Below are 23099 nucleotides of genomic sequence, written 5' to 3'. Positions count from 1 at the left end.
AGGGAGCAGCCTCCTCCTGCATCTGATGATCCCCGTTAAAAAAATACCTCTGTAAACTCTACCACCACCAGAGTCTGGAGCATTTCAATGGGACATTTAACATTTCTCTTCATTATTTGTTTCAGACATCACTGGCTAATGAAATGCTTGAACAATTTAATCTCTGCTGACGTTATTACAAAGTTTCCCCCAACGACATCACCATTTCTGCTGTCTAATACTCAGGGTATTAAAAATATGCATTAGCAAATAGAGATGCACCAGTGCAGTTACTCCTGGTTTCACCAGCGTAAGGGAGAGGATTATGGCCACACAAGCCAGCTAGCCTGCCAGGACCATCTGTACACAAAGTGCAGTCAAAAGCACATGTAGATTACAGAATCTGGCCCTACACTGTCCTTTATATCTGCTCTCAAGTTAAGCAAAGCACATCCTCAAATATCAAAACAGCTGACCAAATGTAGGTGAAGATTTTTGAAGACAAACGGTAGCTAGGCATCTGCCTTGCACCGGAAGTCTGCCATTAGTGGCTTTGAAAAAATTTGTCTGAAACATGTATTTTTAAATAAATGGAACATGAGTGATCAGCTTCCACCAGCTGATCAAGCCAAGTCCTAGACTTGTTTTACTACAACTGGGTTTGGAACCTGGCTTTTAAAACACAGCTGTTTGGGCAGCAAAGATAGTGCCCAAAGGAACCTCCCCGCTGTGGGTGACTGGCCTGGCAAATCAGAAACCATATTGAAGAATCTATCCTGTTACGGTAGAAGGTGCTAGTGGTTGGCACATTAGGGGTGGTTGACATAAGCACCCCGGATTAAACTCTCCATAAAAGAATTAAAGATGCCATGTGATAACTGCACCCACAGAGTCAGTAAGGGACCTGGGTATCATGTGGGTAAAAGTACTCTCCTTTCTCATGGGACCTTTCTCAGCTCCTTTCTCAGAGCTGCTGAGTAACAGGAGGGTCCATGGCCAGGTCACCTTTTCCAGACCATGCAGTCTGAGGCAACACTTGAATTAGGGGTTTTCCAGGGTAAGGTTCAGGGGCTAAGGGAGGAAAAGAAACAGTGCCTTGTTAAGCAATTGGATTTGTCTGACTTTGAGAAGAGTCCTGGAGAAAGACACAGGCCCAAGGAAGCTGCTCCTTGGGGCTGGGAAGGCAGAGGCCTTACTTGGGGTTCCTGCCTGAATGCAGCCTGTTACAACCTCTGCTCAAGGAAACAGGACATGTGTTCATTTTGTAAATACACAAATTACACTAAGAATGTACTTTTTTCTGCTTCACTGATTCCAGCTCCAAACAGGAAAATGGCCTACAAGGCCTCAGAGGGAGGGCTCTGAGTTACTCCAGTGAATTTTCTCCCAGGTGTCTGGCTGATGGGTATCACTGACATGCTCAAGGTCTAATTAATCATCATATTTGGGGTCAGCGAGGAATTTTCCCCAAGGCCAGATTGGCAGAGACCCTGAGGGGGTTTTGCCTTCCTCAGCAGCATGGGGCACGTGTTACTGGCAGGTTTAAACCAGTGTAAATGGTGGGTTCTCTGTAACTTGAAGTCTTTAAATCATGACTTGAGGACTTCGGGAACTCAGCCAGAGTTTATCAGTCTATTACAGGAGTGAGTGGGTGAGGTTCTGTGGCCAGCAATATGAAGGAGGTCAGACTAGATGATCATGATGGTCCCTTCTCACCTTAAAGTCTATGAGTCTATGAGAATCCATTACTGTTCAGCAAAGGGGCAATAATCCTTTTTAAAATGTACCTTTATAAAAGGGTTTTGGTTTTGCTGGAGAAACAGCAAAAACAATGACAGTTAAAGCTAAAACAACATCAAGTTTGTAAAAATGAGAGCAACTTTCTTGCACTTCAGAAGAATTCATGTTAAGCTGGTGTATATCACTGCTTTGACACAGCATTTCCACTCCAAAAGCTCCAGATTCATGCCCAATTTTACTTGTGTATGTGTCCCTCCAACTTTTTCTCTGTCTCCCTTCCTCTGTTTCAAGCCTGAGATTTGTCACAAGTGTTTTAATATCATGCACCCACTCTGGCCTTATGGAGTTGTGCTAGGGTCTGAAAAATGACAGCGAGAGATCAGGGTTAAATGCAATTTCCTTTCCCTTCACCCATTTTCCACTATCTGTCTGCGTGGTGCTCAGGTTATTAATGGAACTGACATCACTGTACAACTGACTGAGCAGTAGCAGCAGCCAGATAACAAGGGAGAAGCTGACAGCAGCAGATCTAGCCTCACAGATAAGATATAAGCAAACATGCCATGGCTATTAGCTTCAGCTCGGGTCAAAGATGAACATTTCATATGGTTATTGAGCAGAAAACCCCAGTCTTCCTGAGGAGATTAACTGAGTTTGGGTTCTGAAAGATATTATTCTCTGGGGCCAAAGTAAAAGTTTATTGGAGGAAGAAGTGTTGGACTTGTAACTATGTATTGTCAATCCAACCGCAAGTGAAGATTTCTTTTTAGTCCCGGAAAAAAGTGTAGAATACTTTCAAACTGAAAAGAAAGTCTCTCCCACTAGTTTTATCTGCCAGTCGAATGTCATCCTTAACACTGTCATTTTCCAGATGAACACAGAAGGGTGTTAACTTCAGCGTCCTGGCAGAATTCCAGTCTGGGTTACTAAAGTGACCTTTCCAGATTCCCTTCCTCATTTCCAATGAATACTGTACTCTTCACTTCCCTCCTTTAACCCATCATGTAGTGCTCTTCTCTGCACACATTCATGAGCATAGTAGGAAAAGGATAAACCACTTTGTAAAGACAAGTCTGAGTTGAATGGCGGTATGTTTATTGTCCTCTAAAGCGGTAGGACAGTTCAGGAACACAGTTAAAACATGGTTCAGCCCCACTACATATTCCAGATCATATTTTAACTGTATCAGTAGACTAACCTTTTGCAGCCAGGTCCCCCAACGGACAATATAGATTGGCATCTTAGTCTTTAATGTCTACATCAGAGCACTGCCACAACCCAAGACTACGGAAATTTTAAAGTATTCCACTGAAGCAAAATCATCACTGAGGCTCAGTTTGCACTAAAGACAGGATAGATGGTTTTGTGATTAAAAGCACAAATCTGGAAGGGAAAAGACTGGGTTCAAAGGTTTCTAAAGGCACAAATAGGAGTTAGGCACCTAACTCCTAGTGAGTTCCATCTCTACCTTTGAGCATTTCCCCCTCAGTTCCCAGGTCTTTCTGAAGTAAGGTGTCACTGAACAAGAGTAACCTGGCAGAGTCCATTAATGTTTCTAAAGTAGATTTAAGGTTTGTGAAGTGCTTTTAGATCTTTGGATTGAAGGTGCTATATAAACATAAAGGAAGGGGTGGGGTCTTTAGTTTTGGGACTCACTCCTATATATGGTCCGTCAAAGCCTGGTTTTGTTAACTTTTCAGACACCCTGAAATGTCTATCTTTTCCTTCTCTTTTCTCAAGGGTGCACTGAGGCTTGGGACTGGTTAATCTGCCAAAGTACTTTTGCATTATTTGGTTTATAACCTAAGGGATAAACACAAACAATTGGCTGGCGCTTATCGACATTTTTATTTCTAAAAGACAGACAGAAATGGAAAGCATTATTATTTAAATCATATTAGGCAAACAAGCTATAAACTAGTGCTAGGCAGGAAATGGTTTGCCTGTCTTGTGAAAATTTTCAAGATTTTTACATTTATTCCCATCCTGAATAAGGACAAAGTGTCAAAATCTCAAAAATATTCAGCAGCAGAAAACTCCCCCAAAAAAGTTTTGGTTCAGATCAATCAAAATGTTGTCTGATCATTTCAAAGCATTTAATCTCAATTTTGACCATTTTCTAACAATTTTAAAAGATATAATTAGCTTACATTTCTATCTGAAAAGTCATTTTGGAATTAGAAAACCGGAACTTTTCATTTTGAAAATGTCAAAACAAATTTTGCTTTGACAATTTCAGGGGCGGGAGAGGGTTCCAAAAAAAATTTGAGTTAAAAAATTTGTCAAAGCCACCCTTTTCCCCATAAACAGTTCTGGTTTTGACAAATGGACATTTTTTGACAAAAGGGTTTTGGTGAAAACTTTGTGACCAGCTCTACTTTAAACATAGTTTAGAACAGTTATGGTTCCTGTCCAGTGACCAGGAATACCATATTTAAAGCATTTAAAACTGGTTCAGCTAAAATGGTTATGACTCTTATTCAGTAAAGTGCCAAAGTAGTCCAACTGACTTCAATGGGGTTGACTTCAATGAGAATACACAAGTGCTTAAGGCACATGCTTAAGTACATTTTTGAACTGGGGCCTTTGTTCCTATTATAGATTGTCCTAAATTACTCCAGGCACTGGTTTGTAAAGGCCATTGACCTGATCTGCACCACAGAGGTCAATGGGAATTTTGCGTCAGCTTATATTGCTTGATTCTGTTCCCAGTGAAGTCAATCAGACTTTTGCCATTGACTTCACTGGGAACAGAATCAAGCAATATAAGCTGAGACTAAACTAAGAAAAATAGCAGAGAATTATGCGTATGTTTTTCTGTGACTCTGCCCTATCAGTCTTCAGACTGGGAGAGATAGGATTGGAAATAAATGTTGTAAATAGGATTTCCTTAGAGAAAAGTAAAACCAGCCAACAGTCAAATTCGGTAGGCAACAACATGACTTCAGAGTGACCTAGGGATTTGTGCTCTGTAACCTAGAAAGGTTAATTGTGTTACAGAAAGGTCTTATTACAGAAGCACAAGATTTTTGGGCTTGTTATTTGTACTTAAAATTTAAAAAGTAGTCTTCATCTAGACAAATAAAATAACTTCATAAGAAGCAGTTAATTTTCATACTTTTAGAAAATATGTTTGTGTATATAGGTCTTGAATCTTACTGTCAAGCCCCAGATTAAACTCAAGTACAAGGGGCATTTTAGGGGAGGAAAACAAAGGAGTGAGCAAAAAATTAATTAATCCTGCCAGTGCCCAAGAAACATTATTATAGTTTACTTCTCACAATGATCATCTGCCAGTGAATTATCATTTTTGAAGAAGCAGCAATAAATTACGATTTTAAAAATTAGGTTCATCATTAACACGATTACAAAAGTCATGTTGATGTAGTTTCAATTTTGGATGCTCTTTTTTCTCTGCAGGTCTATCCTTAGGAAATGCAGCTGTCAGTATCATTAGGCTGATATAGTAGCCCGCTATCAACACTTTCATTGTCAGAAAAAGAAAAGGTCCTTTTTGCACATTTGTTAGCTTTCCCAACAGGCTGCAAGGTGACTCAGAGCTGGCCCAGCACAAGAGCTATTGAAGAGGTATCTCTCCGCATGACTAACATAATGCATACAGCACATGCCAAAGACACCCATTGAGCTGCACTCCTCTGAATAATTTAGCTATACTTAAAAAATGAAGGGAAAATGTAATGACCCTCAAAAAATAGGGAGTTTAAAAAGTGAGAGCAGGAAGTAAAATGGGTTTTAAAAAGAGAAAAATCAGAGGCCTCCATCTAAGACTCAGAGGATTGACAGGAACAGTATAAACAAATCCTTGATTACAGCCAAATAGAGTACAATAAAACAAGACTAACAGAAGAAAAAGGAAACAGAATATGAAAGCATGGTGCCAGATACTAGACTCTGACTTAACTATGGTTTTTAGAAATACCATGAGCTCCATCCAGAGAATTAAGTGAGAATTGCATGTTAAAAAAAACAACACCCAAGCGTGTTAGGATCCATTTCTTTGGGTATTTCGTTTATTATTTTGGGGGGGGGAGGTGGGGAGGAGGGAAAGGTAGGCTGCTTTCAGTAGAACTGGTTTCAATTCACACTTACAGCATAGGGGTTTAAAATGATTAGAAGACATGATTTTGATTATGTGGTCTTATTCCAGAGAGAAAGAAACACACTTAAAACTCCAGAGTATTCCAGGAGGAAAGGTGAGATTCCTTGAGATACAGAGCACAAGGATGCTGAAGAAGTTTTCAGAAGGCCACATAAGCTAATACTTGCTAAAAAGGCCAATTTTCAAAACTTAGACTGAGCTGGCTGCTCTCCCAAAGCCAAACTACGGCACTGGTTCTATCATAGGGATCCACTCCAAAGCCTGCCTAAATCAATGGGAGTCTTTCCATTGACTTCAGTGAGGTTTGGTTCAGGCTTATAGAAGGTTGTTGTTCAGCTGACCCCTGGCACTATCAGCAATAAATATGTGGAAGCTACTATTGAGGCTATCCCTATCACAAGCAGGATCTGCAGTATCCTCTTTGAGGTGATCAATAAGCGTATCAAGCCATTTGCAATACAGTGGAGTCACCTAAATATAAAGACATATGAGCCCATCAAGATCATGTTAGAAGAAGAGAATTTTTTCAAGAACATTTTCAATGCACAAAACCAAAACATACAAACAAAAGGTCTTTTACCTCTTGCACAATAAAGTAATAAACCTGCTACAAACTCAACTGCCCATGGACTAAAAAGGGACTAAATACCAGGGAAACTGACCTACTGCAGTAGAACTGATAAACAGGAAAACAACAACCATTAACTCCTTTCATTCCAACGTGGTTTGCTGACTCAAAAAAACCCCAGCTAAACAAACTATGTCTAGACAAAATGGGCTTTATGAAATACAGCCATTTCTGGGTAAAATGCTGGTGCTGTTTAACTACACACAGCAACTCTACACTATACGTCATCAGGAGATAATACGGCCAAGTGGATAGAACAGTGGATTTGAACTCATGAGAGTTTCCCAAGGTCAGATTGTAATCACACATAGTTGGATTTGTCCTCAAGTTAACAATCTTATTCTTATAAAAATGTCATGAGACACTTAATTACCACAAGCAGCCAGAGCAGTTATTTTACATGTCATTGGCACAATGCAGGCATAACTGGGTGACATTCTATGGGCTGTGTTATACGGAAGTAGGGTGACCAGATGTCCCGATTTTATAGGGACAGTCCCGATTTTTGGGTCTTTTTCTGATATAGGATCCTATTACCCCCCACCCCCGTCCCGATTTTTCACATTTGCTGTCTAGTCACCCTATACAGAAGGTCAGACTAGATGATCTAGTTGTTCCTTCTGGCCTTTCATCTGAAACATGGTGTCTCCAGCAACACAGAACTCTCTGTTATAATGCTGGGCTTTGGCTCAGTACTGATCCGGAAGTCAGAGGGCTACCTAGGTATCCACAGCAATATACTTTATGCAGTTGTTCCTCATCTCAAGTACTGACCCAAACAACCTCTCAACTTGTGAGCTCTGACAGGATAACAGCAGCATTATGGACACAGGCAATGACAGATTGTGGACACATTTAGACAGATGCACTTTCTGTGTAACAAACCAGTAAATAAATACTGGTAAAGCCACCAAATTTTCTGTTTTATAAGTAAAAAGAGAAAAAAATGGTGAGCCCATCCTCTCCTCCTGTGAATTCACGCATTTTTAGGGTATGTCAACACTGTAAAAAAAAAAAAGAGAGAGAGAGAGAGAGAGAGAAAGAGATACCGACCCCTTGGCAGTGATTCTCAGAGTCTGGTTCAATTGACTTAGGCTCAGTGGGCTCATGCTATAGGTCTAAAAATAGCATTATAGACGTTCAGGCTCGGGCTGGAGCCCAGGCTCTGAGAGCCCCCCTTGCTGGATTTCAAAGCCCAAGCTTCAGCCCAAGCCTAAACGTCCACATGCTATTTTTAGCCCCAGAGTGTGAGCCCAAGTCAGTTGACCCAAGCTCTGACACTTGCGGTCGTTTTTTGCAATGTAGACAAATCCAGATTGTTGCTCTGTGTGCTGCTCCCTGTTTTCTGAGATCACTTTCCATGTCTCATATAGTGTAAGTGAGAGATGGAGGGACCTGGTTCAGGAAGCTTTCGGTACCTTCTAAAATCCAATTTACCCTCTGCACTATAATGTCACATAATGTTTAAGTTATCATGAAGGGAAGTGCCAGCCTTGAGAATGATGTGATATCATTGCATTTGGGGACTGCTGATTCACTGATTGCTCGACATCACCCTTGGAAGTACTGTTTTCAGGGGGTAGACTTCCAACAGTGACATCAGAGAAGATGCCAGACATAACATCTTCATATTCACATTGCTAAATTGGAGCCTCTTCCTTCCAGGTACTGGACATCCTAAACAATCTAAACTTAAAAATATTTTATAGTAGTATTATTCATTTGTAGTAAGGTAGAACCTAGAAAGCCCATTCAAGGATCAAGGATCATTGTGGCAGGCACTGTATTGACAAATAATGAGGAAGACAGCTCCTTCCCCAGAGAGCTCTCAATCTCCATGTCAGTCAGGTGTAAGAAGTGGACAAAACAAACAGGGTGAACATGGGAGGAAATGAGGTAACAAAATTAACCGTGCAGTAGAAAAGTATAAGTTCAAGTTTCTCAGCATTAGAACATAAGAACGGCCATACTGGGTCAGACCAAAGGTCCATCTAGCCCCGTATCCTATAAGTTTGGACAAACAGATTGCCAATGTGCATTTCTAAAATAGTAAACAATTAAATGGAACTTTAAACACAGCATTAAAACTAATGGCAAAGCTTCCATTGACTTCAACACAGCAGGATTTCACCCAGCATTTTAATTTTCCCACATCAACAGTTACCTTTTCATTAGCTTTCCTTTTTGTTCTTGCATCCATCCAGTCATTTTCCTTTTCCAAAATGTCGATAAAGGCCCAGCGAATCCCTTCAGTCAACTCCGCCATCTGCAAAACAAATTCTCCCCAATAAAGAGAGTCATGAGAAACTGACTGTGAGACTAACTGGGTATATGAATGACTTGTGGGATAAGACTACATCTCTCTCTCTGTTTATATGACACCCAAGTCTCCTTCCTTCCCCACATACCTTCCTCCCTCTCTCCCGCAACCCTGGGTTTTCTAGTCACACAGTGCTTGCCTTCATTTTCATCTCTACCAGCTACACTACACAAGTTTCTGACTACTGTTCCCTCCACAACACAATAATGAACAGTCATCATGAGAATGCCTTTCTTGTGCTCATGATGGACGTGCTGAGAGAACAGCAGAAGTCTTGTGAAATTCCTGGCCATTTGTTTCCCAATCACATGCGTATAGTGCCCAGTATTCCTTCTGATTGACATTCATCCAAAAGAACCATATTTGGGCTGTTTGCATCCTTACCCAAACACACAGCAGAGCTCTATTATTTATCCAACTAGCTTCATTTGTGGACTTTTACCGTAATTTAAATAAGTACGGTTTATATGGCTGGTGGCAGCAGCTTGAACACCCAGCTGGGCCCAGTTTTCCTTGGTTTTGCACCTTGGATAGTAATTTATATTGGCACCACAATTCTGGTCTGGTAGCATGTTTCATCCACTTGGCACAGGTATAAAATGACTACACAAGGTGTCACGGAATTTCAAAAACAGGAATAGCAACACTTAGATACTAGGGGGAGAGACATTAGAGAATAGCCTAAAATGATACACCTCAAGCAACCCCATGGCATCTGATCCCGAGTGAAAGATTATTCTGCTGGTCTAAAGAGTGGAAATGTTATCCGTCTTATGTATTTGGCTGGGGGAGTTGAACAACAGAGGTGCTTGTAGTCAATTGCTTCTACTTGCATTGACAGGTGAGGCTGAAGACATAGGCAATTACTAAAGACACAACCATGGCAATAAAAAAGGGCTGAAGTTATTGGAGCTGGATTAGGCCTAAAAGTTGGAATAGCAAAAGACATTTAAAACTAATCTAAGGATTCAACCATATCACTATATAAAGTTTATCACCTGTGTTAAATTTAAAAATAAACAGAAATGTCAATTAACATGGACATGCAACATGTTAATCAGTAGAGATGGTATCTTTAAAATGTCCTTTTGGGAGTAGAGGGACCCTGAAAAACATTGTTCTCAGCTGAACAGCCATGAATGCATCAGACTCTCATTTTGAGCTTGTTGTGTGTCTCTCTAAAATGAAAGGAAAGCACTTGCCCTCTTTCTTATTCAGTTTCCTCCCCTCTTTTTTTAATATCTCATTACTTTAGAGACAATATAGGACAACCAGAACAAAACATTAAATATGACCAAATCATCTCAGTAAACGACATCAAGGGACTAAAGTAACTTAAAGAATATTGATGGCAGAGCACTGACTCAATTAACTTAGTGCACTAATGAGGTGAACTCCTTGTGTTTGGAGGTTGCAAGTTCAAACTCAAGCTCTGCAATTGGACCCTGGTGTATATTTAGGTTTTATGCACCAGCTGTAGCAGTTGGGGGTGGGAGAAGAAACCTATTCATATTATCAGAGTTATTACTGAAATTGCTCAGGCATAGCTGTAAGAAACACTGCAGAGACTGTAGGTCAAAAACAATACTATATTTAGACACAGATAATATTTTTTTTCATAAAAGGAGGAGAGAGAAGGCATGCATGGCATGAGACATCATCAGTGACTAAAACCTGAAAACACCATACGATCCATAACTCCTGATTTTCTTATCATGGATAGCTACCTACTCTCCTTTAGCTAAGGAAAAAATGTTCTCGAAATCAGAATGGCTTTCCTAGTTTAAGAAAGGGGAAATGAATGGAAAAAGAGGAAGAGAAAAAATGATTAAGAATAGACTTGAAGAGCCACAGTTTTCAAGGTTTCAACCAGATTCAACATGACCTCCAATTTTGTTTCTGTGCTCACACTCAGGGCAGCTCTACTCTGGAAGCGCTACATCAGTGCAGCTGCACCACTGTACATCTGCTAAAAACTCTGTATGCCGGCTGGAGAGTGCTCTCCCATCGACATAATTACGCCACCTTCAGAAGAGGTGGAAGCTATGTCAGCGGGAAAGCGTCTCCCACCATCATAGCACCAGTGTGGACAGTGCTTAGGTCGCTGTAACTTGTGTCACTCGGAGGGCAGGGGGTGTGCCTTTTTCACACCCCTGAGCAACGTAGGTTAGATCAACTTAAGCAGTAGTATAGCCCTGCCCTCAGATAAACCTTTCTGGAGGTCATTACACTAGGTTTGTGAAACCCCTTGTTTTTTTTCCCTAACAAACTGTAATATAAACACCACTTTAGGAATTCAGTGAACGATCAAGGAGCTGAAAAAGTTGGATGTTGGAGTGGAAATTCTAGTTCAAAGACAAAGGCTTACAACAGTGACAAAGGGAATCAGACCATTATTGAAAATATAAGGAACAAAGACTTTGCCAAACCAAATCAAACCATTGGTCAATTTGGGCTACTGCCTTTGACAGCAGCCAACACCTGGTCCTATAGATGAAGCTGAAGAAACTTGTGATCGACTCAAGCCAATAAATTTAGATCAGGAGACTGGGCCTGATTCACAAATCACAAATCCTGAGTTTCGATCTTTAGATATGAGCTTCCCCAAAATTTGGGACAGAGATCAGTTATGGATTCCCTATGCTTGCTCAAACTTCTGGGTAGGATATTCAGAATGCATATAGTCAACTGTGCAATGCTGCACTTGCAGAGAGGAGATCCTTCTTGACCCTCACAGCTGAGAAGTCTTGGATCAGATCCTCAAGGTGTTCTACAGTTCCAATGATGATGGCAGTTGGCACCTGCTGATGAACCTTATATCCTGCACTACAAGAATTATCCTTATCTTAGTAGTCATAACTACAAGTGTTATTCATGGTGAAAAAAATTATCTGGATACATTTTTAAATCCAACTACATATTTGTCTCAAAGGCCTGAACTGGCAATGAATGCACCAACTGAATTTAGCTGGAGGGAAAGGAGGGATTTCCTTTTCTTTGTTCTGTTTTTTCCCTCCCATCCATTTCACTGAATAAGTGAAATTTTTAAAATCATTGCATGTGGAAAGTCTCTCTTTAAAGCTAATTTCAACTTCAAAATTATTCTGCTGGGAGAAAGAAACTAATTAAAAGTTTTCAGATAGAGACTGAGGAGGACTTACCATTTCTCTCTTGTCTTCTTGAAAATGGACATCCACAAACATCCTGCCAAGGACATAAGGGAGTGCTCCTTCTATAAAGTTTACACATTTATCCCACTGAGGCAGTAAAGATGTAGTTCCCTGGATTACCTGTTGGCATTGCACAATAAACCATCAGAACATGCCATTTGAGAAAAACCATGGAAATAACTCAGTATCCTCATGGTAAATTCTGAAAAGTAACAGGCACACATAACCTAACATATATAACAGCAGAATCATTTTACTATTTATGTCTGCATTTTCGTTGTCTTCAAAAAGGATTTACACGAGCTGAGGATCTGCCTCCTTAATGTCTAATTATCCATTTAATGAGCAGGATGCAGCATTCTGCACCAACTTCAAAATCATCCAACTCCTTTGATCAATCCCATTCCTCTGAACCAGACCTGCCAGTAGGATTGCAAAGGATTGGGGTAGGAACTACTGTAGGTGGAAGGTCATCAGTCTGAATGCCTTCATGGGCATTCCTGGGAGGGCAGTAATATCAGTGTGAGAAAGAGCGCCGGCACGAGTGGAGGCGATCAATGAGTATGTGAATGAAGTAGAAAAGTGAGAGTGTAGCAAGGCACCGCTGAGTGAGGGGAGTGGGGCAAATGTGCGTGACAGTATAGAGGGGCATGAATGTGGGAGGTAGGATAGGGCACTGGAACCTTTGTAGAAATGGGGAGGCCAAGGCCAAAGTGGCTGCTCTTTCTCCCTCCATGGCTGGCTGCTCCAGCAATGGACCTCCAGCAATGGTCCCCCAGCAATTCCCAGTGGGCAAAGGTGTAATTGCAGCACCTCCCTGGCAGAATCTATTATTCTGCGGGTGGTGGGGGGGTGGGGAATCTGCAGGGACATGAATTCTCTGCTTGTTTCTTTTGTTAAAAAGTGGGGGGCGTGGCCCCTTGTTCCCTCAGTTCTGGCACCAGTGGCCCTAGTGCCTGAGAGAGAGCAGGAGGTGCCGTGTGCAATTGTGAGAGAGACATGCATAGTTGGATGTAGAGTGAAAGTCCAGGGTAAGAAAGAGGGAATGAAAGACAACAGACACAGTAGCAAGACAAGAATATACAGAATGAGTAGAAGGAAGAGGCTAGATGCAAAAAGCATCAGAAAAATAAGAGTGAGGCGAAACGTACTGAAAAAATAGAGGAAAAGTGATAATATATATAATAGAAGGAAAGAAAGATTGGAGTAAAAGAACAAAAAAAAAGAAGAAAAAAGCCATGGAGATAAAGTTAACCTTTCATTGAATAATTTGTAATGGCAAAAAGTTTAAATATTGCAGAGTCAATGTTTGACATATGCATATCTTTTGACTAGCCATTTTATTATACCACAACTCCCTTCAATGTACCAAACACGATTTTGTTTGTGGATTGGGCATTAGGCTATAGGAGGAGGAAAAACTTTGAGGATGAGGAGAGTTAGCAGGCGGTCAGATCCCAGTGGGACAAAAAATTTCACGGGTGGTGTTGCGGGAGGAGGTATCTTGGCTGAGAGAAAGTGTCAGCATGTAGGCTAGTTAAAATCTATTGATTGCCTCCACCACTTTGTACCCGCCAGCCTTGCTCTGCTCCCATGGGCAGTGGATCTCATAGGCAGGGGTGGGGGGGGTGACTGAGCCTGCATGCTGTCCACCCGGCATGGCCCTGCCCGCATGCTGTCCACCCGGCACTCCAGGGCTCGGGCTGGGGGCTCTGGGGCCGCTTGAGCTGGCCGGTGGCTATGGTGGGAGTGCTCTGGGCTCCGGCAGGGGAGTGAGGTGTATGGAGAGGGAGAGGGGTGGGCCTTGGGCAGAAGGGGAGGAGCCGAGTGCTAGCCTCCCCCAAGGCCTGCTCCCCAATTTGTTATCGGGAAAGGAAGAAATGCCTGTAGTCACTCAGGGCTGGTCTACACTGAAGGTGTAAAGTCGACCTAAGTTACACTACTTCAGTTATGTAAATTACGTAAATGAAGTCGACGTAGCTTAGGTTGACTTACCGCTATGCCTACACCATGCTGTATTGATGGGATATGCTCTCCCACCAACTTACCTTACTCTTCTCTGGGAGGTGGAGCACAGAAGTCGACGGGAGAGCACTCTGCTATCAACACTGCATCGATCACAGCAGTACTGATTTAGCCATAAGTATAGGCAAGCCCTTAATGGAGCCCCTTTCCAGTCAATTAAACAGCAATGTTGATGGACTCTGAAGGGATTTGTGTTCATCTTTTATCAGCCCAAAACATACTGGCATGTGAAAATGGCCATCAAGGAAGGAGGAAGGTGCAAAATGGAGGAAAACAGGGATCCTCAAGATTTTAATGGTTTCGAACACACGTTCAGGGATTTTTTTTTTTTGGCAAATGAAATCTTTGTTTCCTCTGATGCCTTGTCTCATCATGTAAACGTCACTTGATAATTCCCCCAATGAAATGGAAAGAATATGTAAAGTTTAAACTTACTATAAAGTAACCACACATCCAGAGAGTCTGTGGCTTACAGGGCTAGTTATGGGACACGGGGTTCTCCAGCTTTAAGTCACTGGTTTGAATCTAGCTTTGGTAGGTAATACGGTGTAGCTGAGGCCAAGCCTGGCCTGCTATGAGTCCTACTAGCATTACAATGGCTAGTGTAGAAAAATGGCTGATACTATAAACAAAGCAATTTCTCAGCAGTGATGTCTGGTTTTACAGCCTATGAAAATGACCTTCCACTTTTAATTAATTGTGTGATTTTCCCTCCCCTTCCTTTGCAAAGTACAAACCATTTTCATTTTAAACCTCTTGATGCCAAGATTCATATTCTTCAGGGCTGAAACCCATTGCCAGGCAGGGGCATGCTGCCCACTCAGGGGCCTGTCTGTACTGAGGGTTCCATTTGGGATCTTAATATCCTGCCAGACTGGTTATAGGTCAGCACTCTATTGTACTTGGCCATCAAGAAGTGCCTCATAAAAAGATGTACTAATAAACATGTAGCTGGGATTGGACAGCCAGTTGCTCACATTTTTTCAGAAAGAAAATGCTTTTCTAACACCACCTGTTTGAATGTGATGTAACATTAGTCTGCAGCTTTTGCCTTTTTCACAAAACAATGCATTTGATGGTGCTTTTTTTTTTTGGCCAACTCTAAGAATGTTCAAATGTTACTTATCAAATGGGAAACTCTTAGGTCACTCCATGTGCCCATGCAGGAAGTTTAGAGCAGAGCTGAGCATATAATGGCTTTTTCGGTGTAGGGGCCAAACAAAACAACATGGTAATAATTCTGGTTTGAGTAGATTCCAAACCATAAGGGACAACTGTGATCATCTAGTCTGACTTTCTGTATAGCACAGGCCATAAAACTCTCCCCCCCCACCCCCAATTTCCTACAGTGTATCTTTGTTGGTTCAACTCAAACCAGAATTATTACCATGTTTTTTGTAATATCGTTTTTGTAATGTAGTTTTAATGTAACTGTTTGATATTATTAAAATCCATTCACATTTGTTTTATATGAATGGAAATATTAGTCAACAATTTATTCACCAAGGGGGTTTTCTGGTGTGAGTAAAGCTGATCAAATTACAATTCTGTATAAACCATGCAATGAAACCGGATCAGGGCGCACTACTTTTTTGCAACTGCTTTTAATGCAAGTGATGTGCATTCTATTTATTATGTTGTGTTGTAGGGGGGGAGTCTCTGTACAGTAGGGCACTACAGATTTCAGTAGGGGCTTTTTCACTGATTTACTGGGCTTTGGATCAAGCACCAGGTGACTATGATAATACAATGCACAGTATGTCATCCTCTGGATTTTTACACAATCTCCAATTGCTCACAAACTTAATAAATTGATGAACTTACTTTGTTCTATTTCTGAGGAATCTCAGGGCATTGAATTTTAAGCAGACCCCAAACATTCACACAACATAACTGAAGAAGATATAGGGGAAATTATGCATATCTCTCACTTGATTTTTTTTCTTCTATACTTAGTTACCAAAGTCCTGCACTTAATTAAACATGTATTGGATGGAGTCCAAAGATGTGTCATCAGACTCATGCTCTGTTACTTAATATCTTACTTCCAGAAAGGAGAGTATACAACTACATAGATATGGACCTTTGAAAGAAAAGAAGGGAGGACTGGAAGTAAATGAACAGAACACACATATCCTGGAATCAGAGATATGGTATTAATCTTTTACTCTGAGCTCTAGCATTTTCTCTCACTACTGCAGTGATATGCATTTTTTACTGGATCTGGTAAGAATTACATGTGTTTGTACATGCACAAGAGATTTGTATGATTTTTGACCTATTACACACACAAAAACTACATTAGAAGAACATTAAAATGCTCCAGAGTCAAGCATTTAAAAGTTAAGAAATGCCAGAATGAAGGTTGCCTGTGAAACAGTAGTAGGCTGTCATCCTCTACACTCCTGAGTCCTCACATGAATTCTTATTCCCATTCTCCTTGTGCATCCAATCTCCCTCCCTGATCTCAGTGTTTCTCCCCAGCCAAATGGCTCCCAGTTCTTCCCATTTTCCTGACTGGCTCCTAATCCCAGCCTCTACCTCAGCTACCAGTCCCAGGCTCCTGTCCTCACCATGGCTTCCAGGCTCCTTGCCAACCCAGCAGGGGGATCATTGATGAGCACAGTGCTGTCAGTTCCTGTGCCCAGACCCACCATGGTCTGGAGCAGTAATTACAGGGCAAGTCCTTCTGAACACCTATGCTGAAGCATGCTCAGTTGTTCTGTGGGGATGCACCTGAGCAGTCTGATCACACATAGGAGCTATGTGAAGAGGGATCATGCTCAGTTGCTTTGTGGGGATGGTGCATGTGCAGTCCGGTCAGCACTAGAAGCTGAGAGAGGCTTGACCATGCTCAGTGAAGGTAGAATCTTTAGAGATTTTAGCTGGTCAAAGTCTACTCAGCACATACCTATAACTTGATCGGATTTGGACATACAGTATGTTTATGGGGATGGCAAAAGACATATCCCTGACACAAAGACCACCTCTGTTGCCAAATTTTGAGTCCCTGCTCCAAAGCGTGAGAGAGAACTAGAGCTGTTTAAAAAATTGCCGGAAGTTTTTTAATATGGGATAAGCAGCCCATTGGGATAAGCAATATGGGATAAGCAACTCAATGCACAGTGGAAGTCAAAAAAGTGAACAGAATGTTAGGAATCATCAAGAAAGGAATAGATAATAAGACAGAAAGTATCATATTGCCACTATATAAATCCATGGTACGCCCACATCTTGAATACTGCGTGCAGATGTGGTCGCCCCATCTCAAAAAAGATATATTGGAATTGGAAAAGGTTCAGAAAAAATGATTAGGGGTATAGAATGGCTTCCTTATGCGGAGAGATTAGTAAGCCTGGGACTTTTCAGCTTGGAAAAGAGGCGACTGGGGGGGATATGATAGAGGTCTATAAAATCATGAGTGGTATAGAGAGAGTAAATAAGGAAGTGTTATTTACTCCTCCTCATAATACAAGAACAAGGGGCCACCAAATGAAATTAATAGATAGCAGGTTTAAAACAAACACAAGAAAGTATTTTTTCACACAACGCACTGTCAACCTCTGGAACTCCTTGCCAGAGGGTGTTGTGAAGGCCAATACTATAACGGGGTTTGAAAGGGAGCTAGATAGATACATGGAAGATAGGTCCATCAATGGCTATTAGCCAAGATGGGCAGGAATGGTGTCCTTAACCTCTGCTTGCAGAAGCTGGGATTGGGTGACAGGGCATGGATCACTTGATGATAACCTGTCTGTTCATTCCCTTTGGGACACCTGCTATTCGCCACTGTCAGAGGACAGGATACTGGGCTTGATGGATGTTTGGTCTGACCCAGTATGGCCATTCTTATGTTCTCATTTCCCCCCTAGCCTCTCTCTTACAGATGACTGAAATATTTTGGAAGAAATTCAGCCTAAGATAGACACCCAGAATGTAAAATTCATTCCAAACTATTTGGGGAAGGTTATAAGCAACTGAAAACAGGGTCTTTTAATTGGAAGCATCAGGCAACAAAGATAATAGATGTCTATGATCGTCTATACTATTATGTTCACCACTTTTACAAGACTATGATAAATTTTGCACAAATTATGCCTTGTGAGGTATCATTTGAAATGTCATAATCTGCTGAACATTATTGTCCTGATAAGATATGTGTATCAATATTGTATGTGAAGTTATAAGATTCTACCATGTATTATTGCTGTAACATGCTCCAAGTTTAAGAAAACCAGGCCCAAATCAGTTTCTCAGAAGCAAAGGACAGACCAACACCCAAACCAGGAGTTAAAAGTCTATTGAATGTGTAAGCAGCCATTCTCCAGCAACTGTAAGGTGTAAACAAGAAATTTGCATTTAATCACAATGGGCTGTGTATCACCATGACTCAGCAAGGATGTTTATAGCACAAAAAACTGAATTATAAAAAGGGAGGGAAAATGCCTGACTTCACTCCTCCTCCAATCTCTCTGCTCATGACATCAGTGAATACCTGAAGGAGACTGAACTAAGGGGAGGGGCCCCAGGCTGGAAGGAGACCTAGCTGGTGAAATTTACTGCAACGTATGGTGAGAAAAACCTTCATTTTGAATTTTGTTCATTTGTTAAATTAGCTATTAGTTTGCATTTTACTCTTTTGTAACCAATCCGTGTTCTTATGCATCATTATTTGTAATCACTGAAAATCTCTCTTTTGTAGTTAATACTCTTATCTTATTGTTTTATCTTAACCTGTGTGTTAGGTTAAAGTGTGTGGGGAAACTCCATTTGGTATAACAGGGCTGGTGCATTATCATTTTCCTTTGATGAAATGATGGACTTTCTATGAGCTTGTACTGTTCAGAAGGATATTGAGCAGTTCAAGTCGCAAATTTCTGGAAGACAAGGCTAGGACTAGGAATTTGTGGGTGTGTACCTGTATGTAATTCAGGAGTGACTGGTCAGAGCACTCATGTATTTAGTTGGGAGTGAATTTTCATGCTGAAGTCTACGTGAACAGGTCAGGAGTGGATGTTCTGAGAGCAAAGCAGTGTAAAAGGCACCCCAGGCTAAAGAGTTAAGGAGACACCACCTTTAAACAGTTCAGATTGTACCCTGGAGAATGCCACAATGTCACTATCAGTCTCACCTATCATAAAAATTGAAAAATTTTAAACTTACCCGAGAAAATTCCAGCCACCTATACTGAAAACGTCGGCTGAGGTTAAATATTCTTGAATAAACCATCCTCCATACCAGATAGTTGGCAATAGTTCTGTTAAATCAGACATACATATTTATCAAACATTTAATTCCCTGTGATGTACAACAAAGCACTTGTGGAATCAATATTTGAATGGCTTTCTGAAAGAGCAGTTTGAACGGAATGAGAGAAATTTCACCTTTAAAATTAATGATGAGCTATGACCAAATTGATAAAGTCCTATTACACAGAAGAAATTGCATGAAAACTGCCATTTACTGCCTGATTTCATGATAGGAACCATCTTCTGGAGAATGCTTATAACACATTAGTAACCTGATGTATACAGTTCATAGTTGTACTCTTTTACAATGCAATTTTCATTTAGGTACTCTTTACACAAATCATAAGTGCTATGCAGTGACAGTAATTACTTTACTGCTCTGTACAGAAACTACACGGTATCTCATAATTTTTGACTTGTAAATCAAAGTGCAGGTTCTCTCTCTTTACTAGTAAGACCTACAAATAATGATCATGAAACTAAAATAATGGATAATTAGCTACCATATATAGTCATTACATGGTATTAACTAGGGTGACCAGACGTCCTGATATTAGGGGCTTTGTCTTATATAGGAAAATATGCTGCGCCCCCCAACCCCAACCCCTCACCCCCGGAAAAAAAAGTGTCCTAATTTTTCGCATTTGCTGTCTGGTCACCCTTGTATTAGCACCTTTCATCTGAAAATATCAATGTGCTTTACAAGCATTTCTTCATTAGCACACTGAGAATTACTGTAGGCAAATATTAATATCCCCACTTTGCATACGGATAAACTGAAACACAGAGAGGTTAAGCTCCCAGATACTAGAGGGACTGAAAAATAGATAGGAGCGAGTTGTCCAATCCTCCCAGGAGACCCAACTCCTGTTCCCCTTCTCTAAACATTAAACAACACACTCTCAAGTCCACTGTGTGTGGTTACTGTGATAGGGGTAACTAGCACCTTCTGTATGAGACATATGTGCACTGTAAAACACAAGGTAAGAAATTTAGATTTCACCTTCTCAAAAATACTAAAGTATTCTACAGTAATGGCCTAAACACTCTGGTACAGTCATACACAGGTGTGAATCATAGTAACTCTCTTATTCACTAAAGATTTTGCCCCTGATCACATACACTTGGAGTGTATTTAGCAAACATCATGATTAAGAAAAGGGGAACAGGATAATTTGGGAAGCATTTATGACTGAAGATAAAGTAACGAGCTCTATTATATGATCAGACAGATTGCACCACTTCTATATTGAAAACTGAAGGAGGTAGGTTGGAATAAGGAAAACTCTAAAGGTTCCCTTGTGAATATTTCCCCATAGCATCCTATGAGGCATAGGAAAGATTTGCCTTCCTGGGGCAAGGGCTGTGGAGCCCACTCAAACCTCAAACCACTCAAACCTCAAACCCAGGAGACCTGAAAGAGGCCAAAGCCGTCCACAAGGAATCCCTTTACCTCAGCACTGACACTGGATGCCCTGTAGCCATGAGGTTCCCCAACAGTGGCTATCCTCACATACAAGCTTCCTCTTCCAGGAAAGATCCATATGGTCAGAGCAGGGATAATAAGAACTTGCCCTGACTTCACTCTCAGCCTGACCACTACTTTCTCCCAAGCTTCCCCTTTTCCCATCTTCTCTCACTGTGGAAAGACCTTCAAGGGCCTGAAGGGAGAGGGACAGTGCCATGGCAACATCCAAGTCTCCTGCCACATGGGGGGAGCAGGGGGTGATATCCCATGCATGGAGGTAACCCTTCACTAGGATCTAGGTGGCAATCATCTGTCCTCCTGTACGTAAATATCCATGTAATCATATAACATATTGTGTCTGTTGGATGTTTTTTCAGTGATTAGAAATATACATGTCTAATACATAGTGTTATCAAGAAGATTAGCTTGCATGAGCTCAGGTTACAAGACTTGGAAGAGTTCTTTTTGTCGTGATTCAATTAATTGAATCAGAGACATTAAAAATACAGGATCAATAATGATGCCAGAAAGTAGCAGGTGTTTCCCAAAAAATGTTTGGTCAATGTAGGGTTTCCTTAAGCAATGACAAACTGAAGTATGCTGTAAGTGCCTACTCAGTAAAATTTCTGCCAGTGAGCTAATTTCCACAAGCCTCACATCTATCAGTTTCAAAGCGCTTCACGGGGCTGCGTCCATGCTCCTGCAATAACTATTAAGGCCCTGCATCTTATTAGAATCTAGAAAAGTATTTACAGGATTCCTGTGGATTAAAATGATAAAAGGCTTAATTTTTGTTGAAATTCTTATAAGGAGAAAACCCCATTTAGAAAGACCCCTACCATAAGGCAATTACCTTTTACAATTTAACACTTAAAAGCCACAGAAATTTAATTCTCCTTTGTGTGCAGTTCTTGCTCCACCTTGGGTGGTGTTTATCCTTGATTATGGGTTAGGAAATCTGTTCTGAGCTAAAAAAAAAAAAAAAGGGTGGGGAATGTAATTAGTGATGGATGAACTTCATAAATGGGCCTGATCCAAAGCCCATTGATATCAATGGAAGTAGTTCCATTTATTTCAGTGGCTTTTTTATCAAGTCAGCAATATGGAGGTGAGACTCAGTTTAGATAAATACACAAAGATTATCCAAATCTTATTTGAAACTGGATCTGCAAAATTGGGCTGGACACCTTTCAAGAATGGGTTATTTGATGAGATCTCTGGTGCTTCCTTTTTGAACTAGTATTTGAATCCCCTGCCACGCAAAAATATAAAGCAATTAAAAAGGTTTCATTTCAAACTCTGGATGAGGATTGGTTATTCTGTTTTCAAGAGCGTGGGAAAGAGCAGGGTTCATATTTTATCTGAACCTGTTTACCAATCCTTGGCTTCTATTCTTTGTTTCTTCGGCCAAGTACACAAAGTACAAAAAGAATAAAGATAGAAGGGGCTAATTTCACCACTTTGGTTTAAAACAATAGTACTTTTCACTTATGTGTTGCCATTCACCTAAGGCTCTCAGAATGCTTTACAAATTATTTAATCTGCACAATGCCAGTGTGAAGGAGGCAACTGTTATGCCAAGTTTAACAATGGTGAAACTGAGGCACAGAAAATGTGAGCTATTTGCCTTGCTTCCCATACTGAGATGTAGTGCTGGAATTGAACACACAAGTCCCAGACCCAAGTTCTATGTAACTAAAGTTCTTGTTATTGTAATCCTGGGGAAGATTACATTTTGCCCTATTTTGACTGCCAAATGATTGCTACAGATGGAAAGTTTAGGATGATTATTTCTTAACAAAGTGGTCTGTTAGTTTGTGGTATAGTCTCCCAAAGGAAGTGGTAGAAACCTCGTTTCTTGGGACATTTAGAACTAGACCAAGCATTTGTGATAACACTGTAAGGAACAATAATGCCTTGGCAGTGAATAAAGTGAATAAAGACCTACATAAAATGCTAGAATTTTGTGACATCATGCTAGCATTTTTATCAATATTTATTGGTAGACAGATTTAATTTAAGATATAATTTTAGATTTAATATGAGCTCAACAAATATATCCACGTTTTCCAACTAATGGACTTCCTTGAGAGGCATACGCGGTGCATGCATTTTTGCATTCCTAATTGAATTGTGGAACCAAATTCTGAGCACTCCTAAACCTCTCTCTACCATCCTCCAACAGGGGCATATCCACAATTAATTTTGCAGGAGCATCCTGAAGTTCAAAGAGAATACTAGTCTTCAAGTTTTCTAAAAGTTTATTCAATTATATTCTATGGAGAAGTGAGTGTTAGTTATTTGTCTTTTGCCAGACCAGTAGGACAAGCAACAGGAAAGTAGTTCTTCAGTTTGAGTTCTGTTAGGGTTATAATCATTGTTACTGTAACAGTTAAAGAT

General features: G+C 40.7%; 1 protein-coding gene across 1 annotated transcript in view; it reads right to left on the bottom strand.

Annotated features, from left to right (window-relative positions):
• Positions 1-23099, bottom strand: part of PHEX (phosphate regulating endopeptidase X-linked) — a 142878-nt gene that overhangs the window by 61407 nt on the left and 58372 nt on the right. Inside the window, exons 10-12 of the mRNA XM_084637535.1 lie at positions 19146-19239; positions 11949-12077; positions 8632-8733 (exon numbers count right to left, since the gene is read on the bottom strand). Of these exons, the coding sequence (XP_084493661.1) occupies positions 8632-8733; positions 11949-12077; positions 19146-19239 (325 nt within the window). The remainder of the gene's footprint in view (positions 1-8631; positions 8734-11948; positions 12078-19145; positions 19240-23099) is intronic.

The sequence above is a fragment of the Lepidochelys olivacea genome (assembly GCF_965140295.1).
Source record: "Lepidochelys olivacea isolate rLepOli2 genome assembly, chromosome: 1".
NCBI classification, from domain to species: Eukaryota; Metazoa; Chordata; order Testudines; family Cheloniidae; genus Lepidochelys; species Lepidochelys olivacea.
Note: the sequence above shows the minus strand (reverse complement) of the source record. Positions and strands in the feature narration are given on the sequence as shown.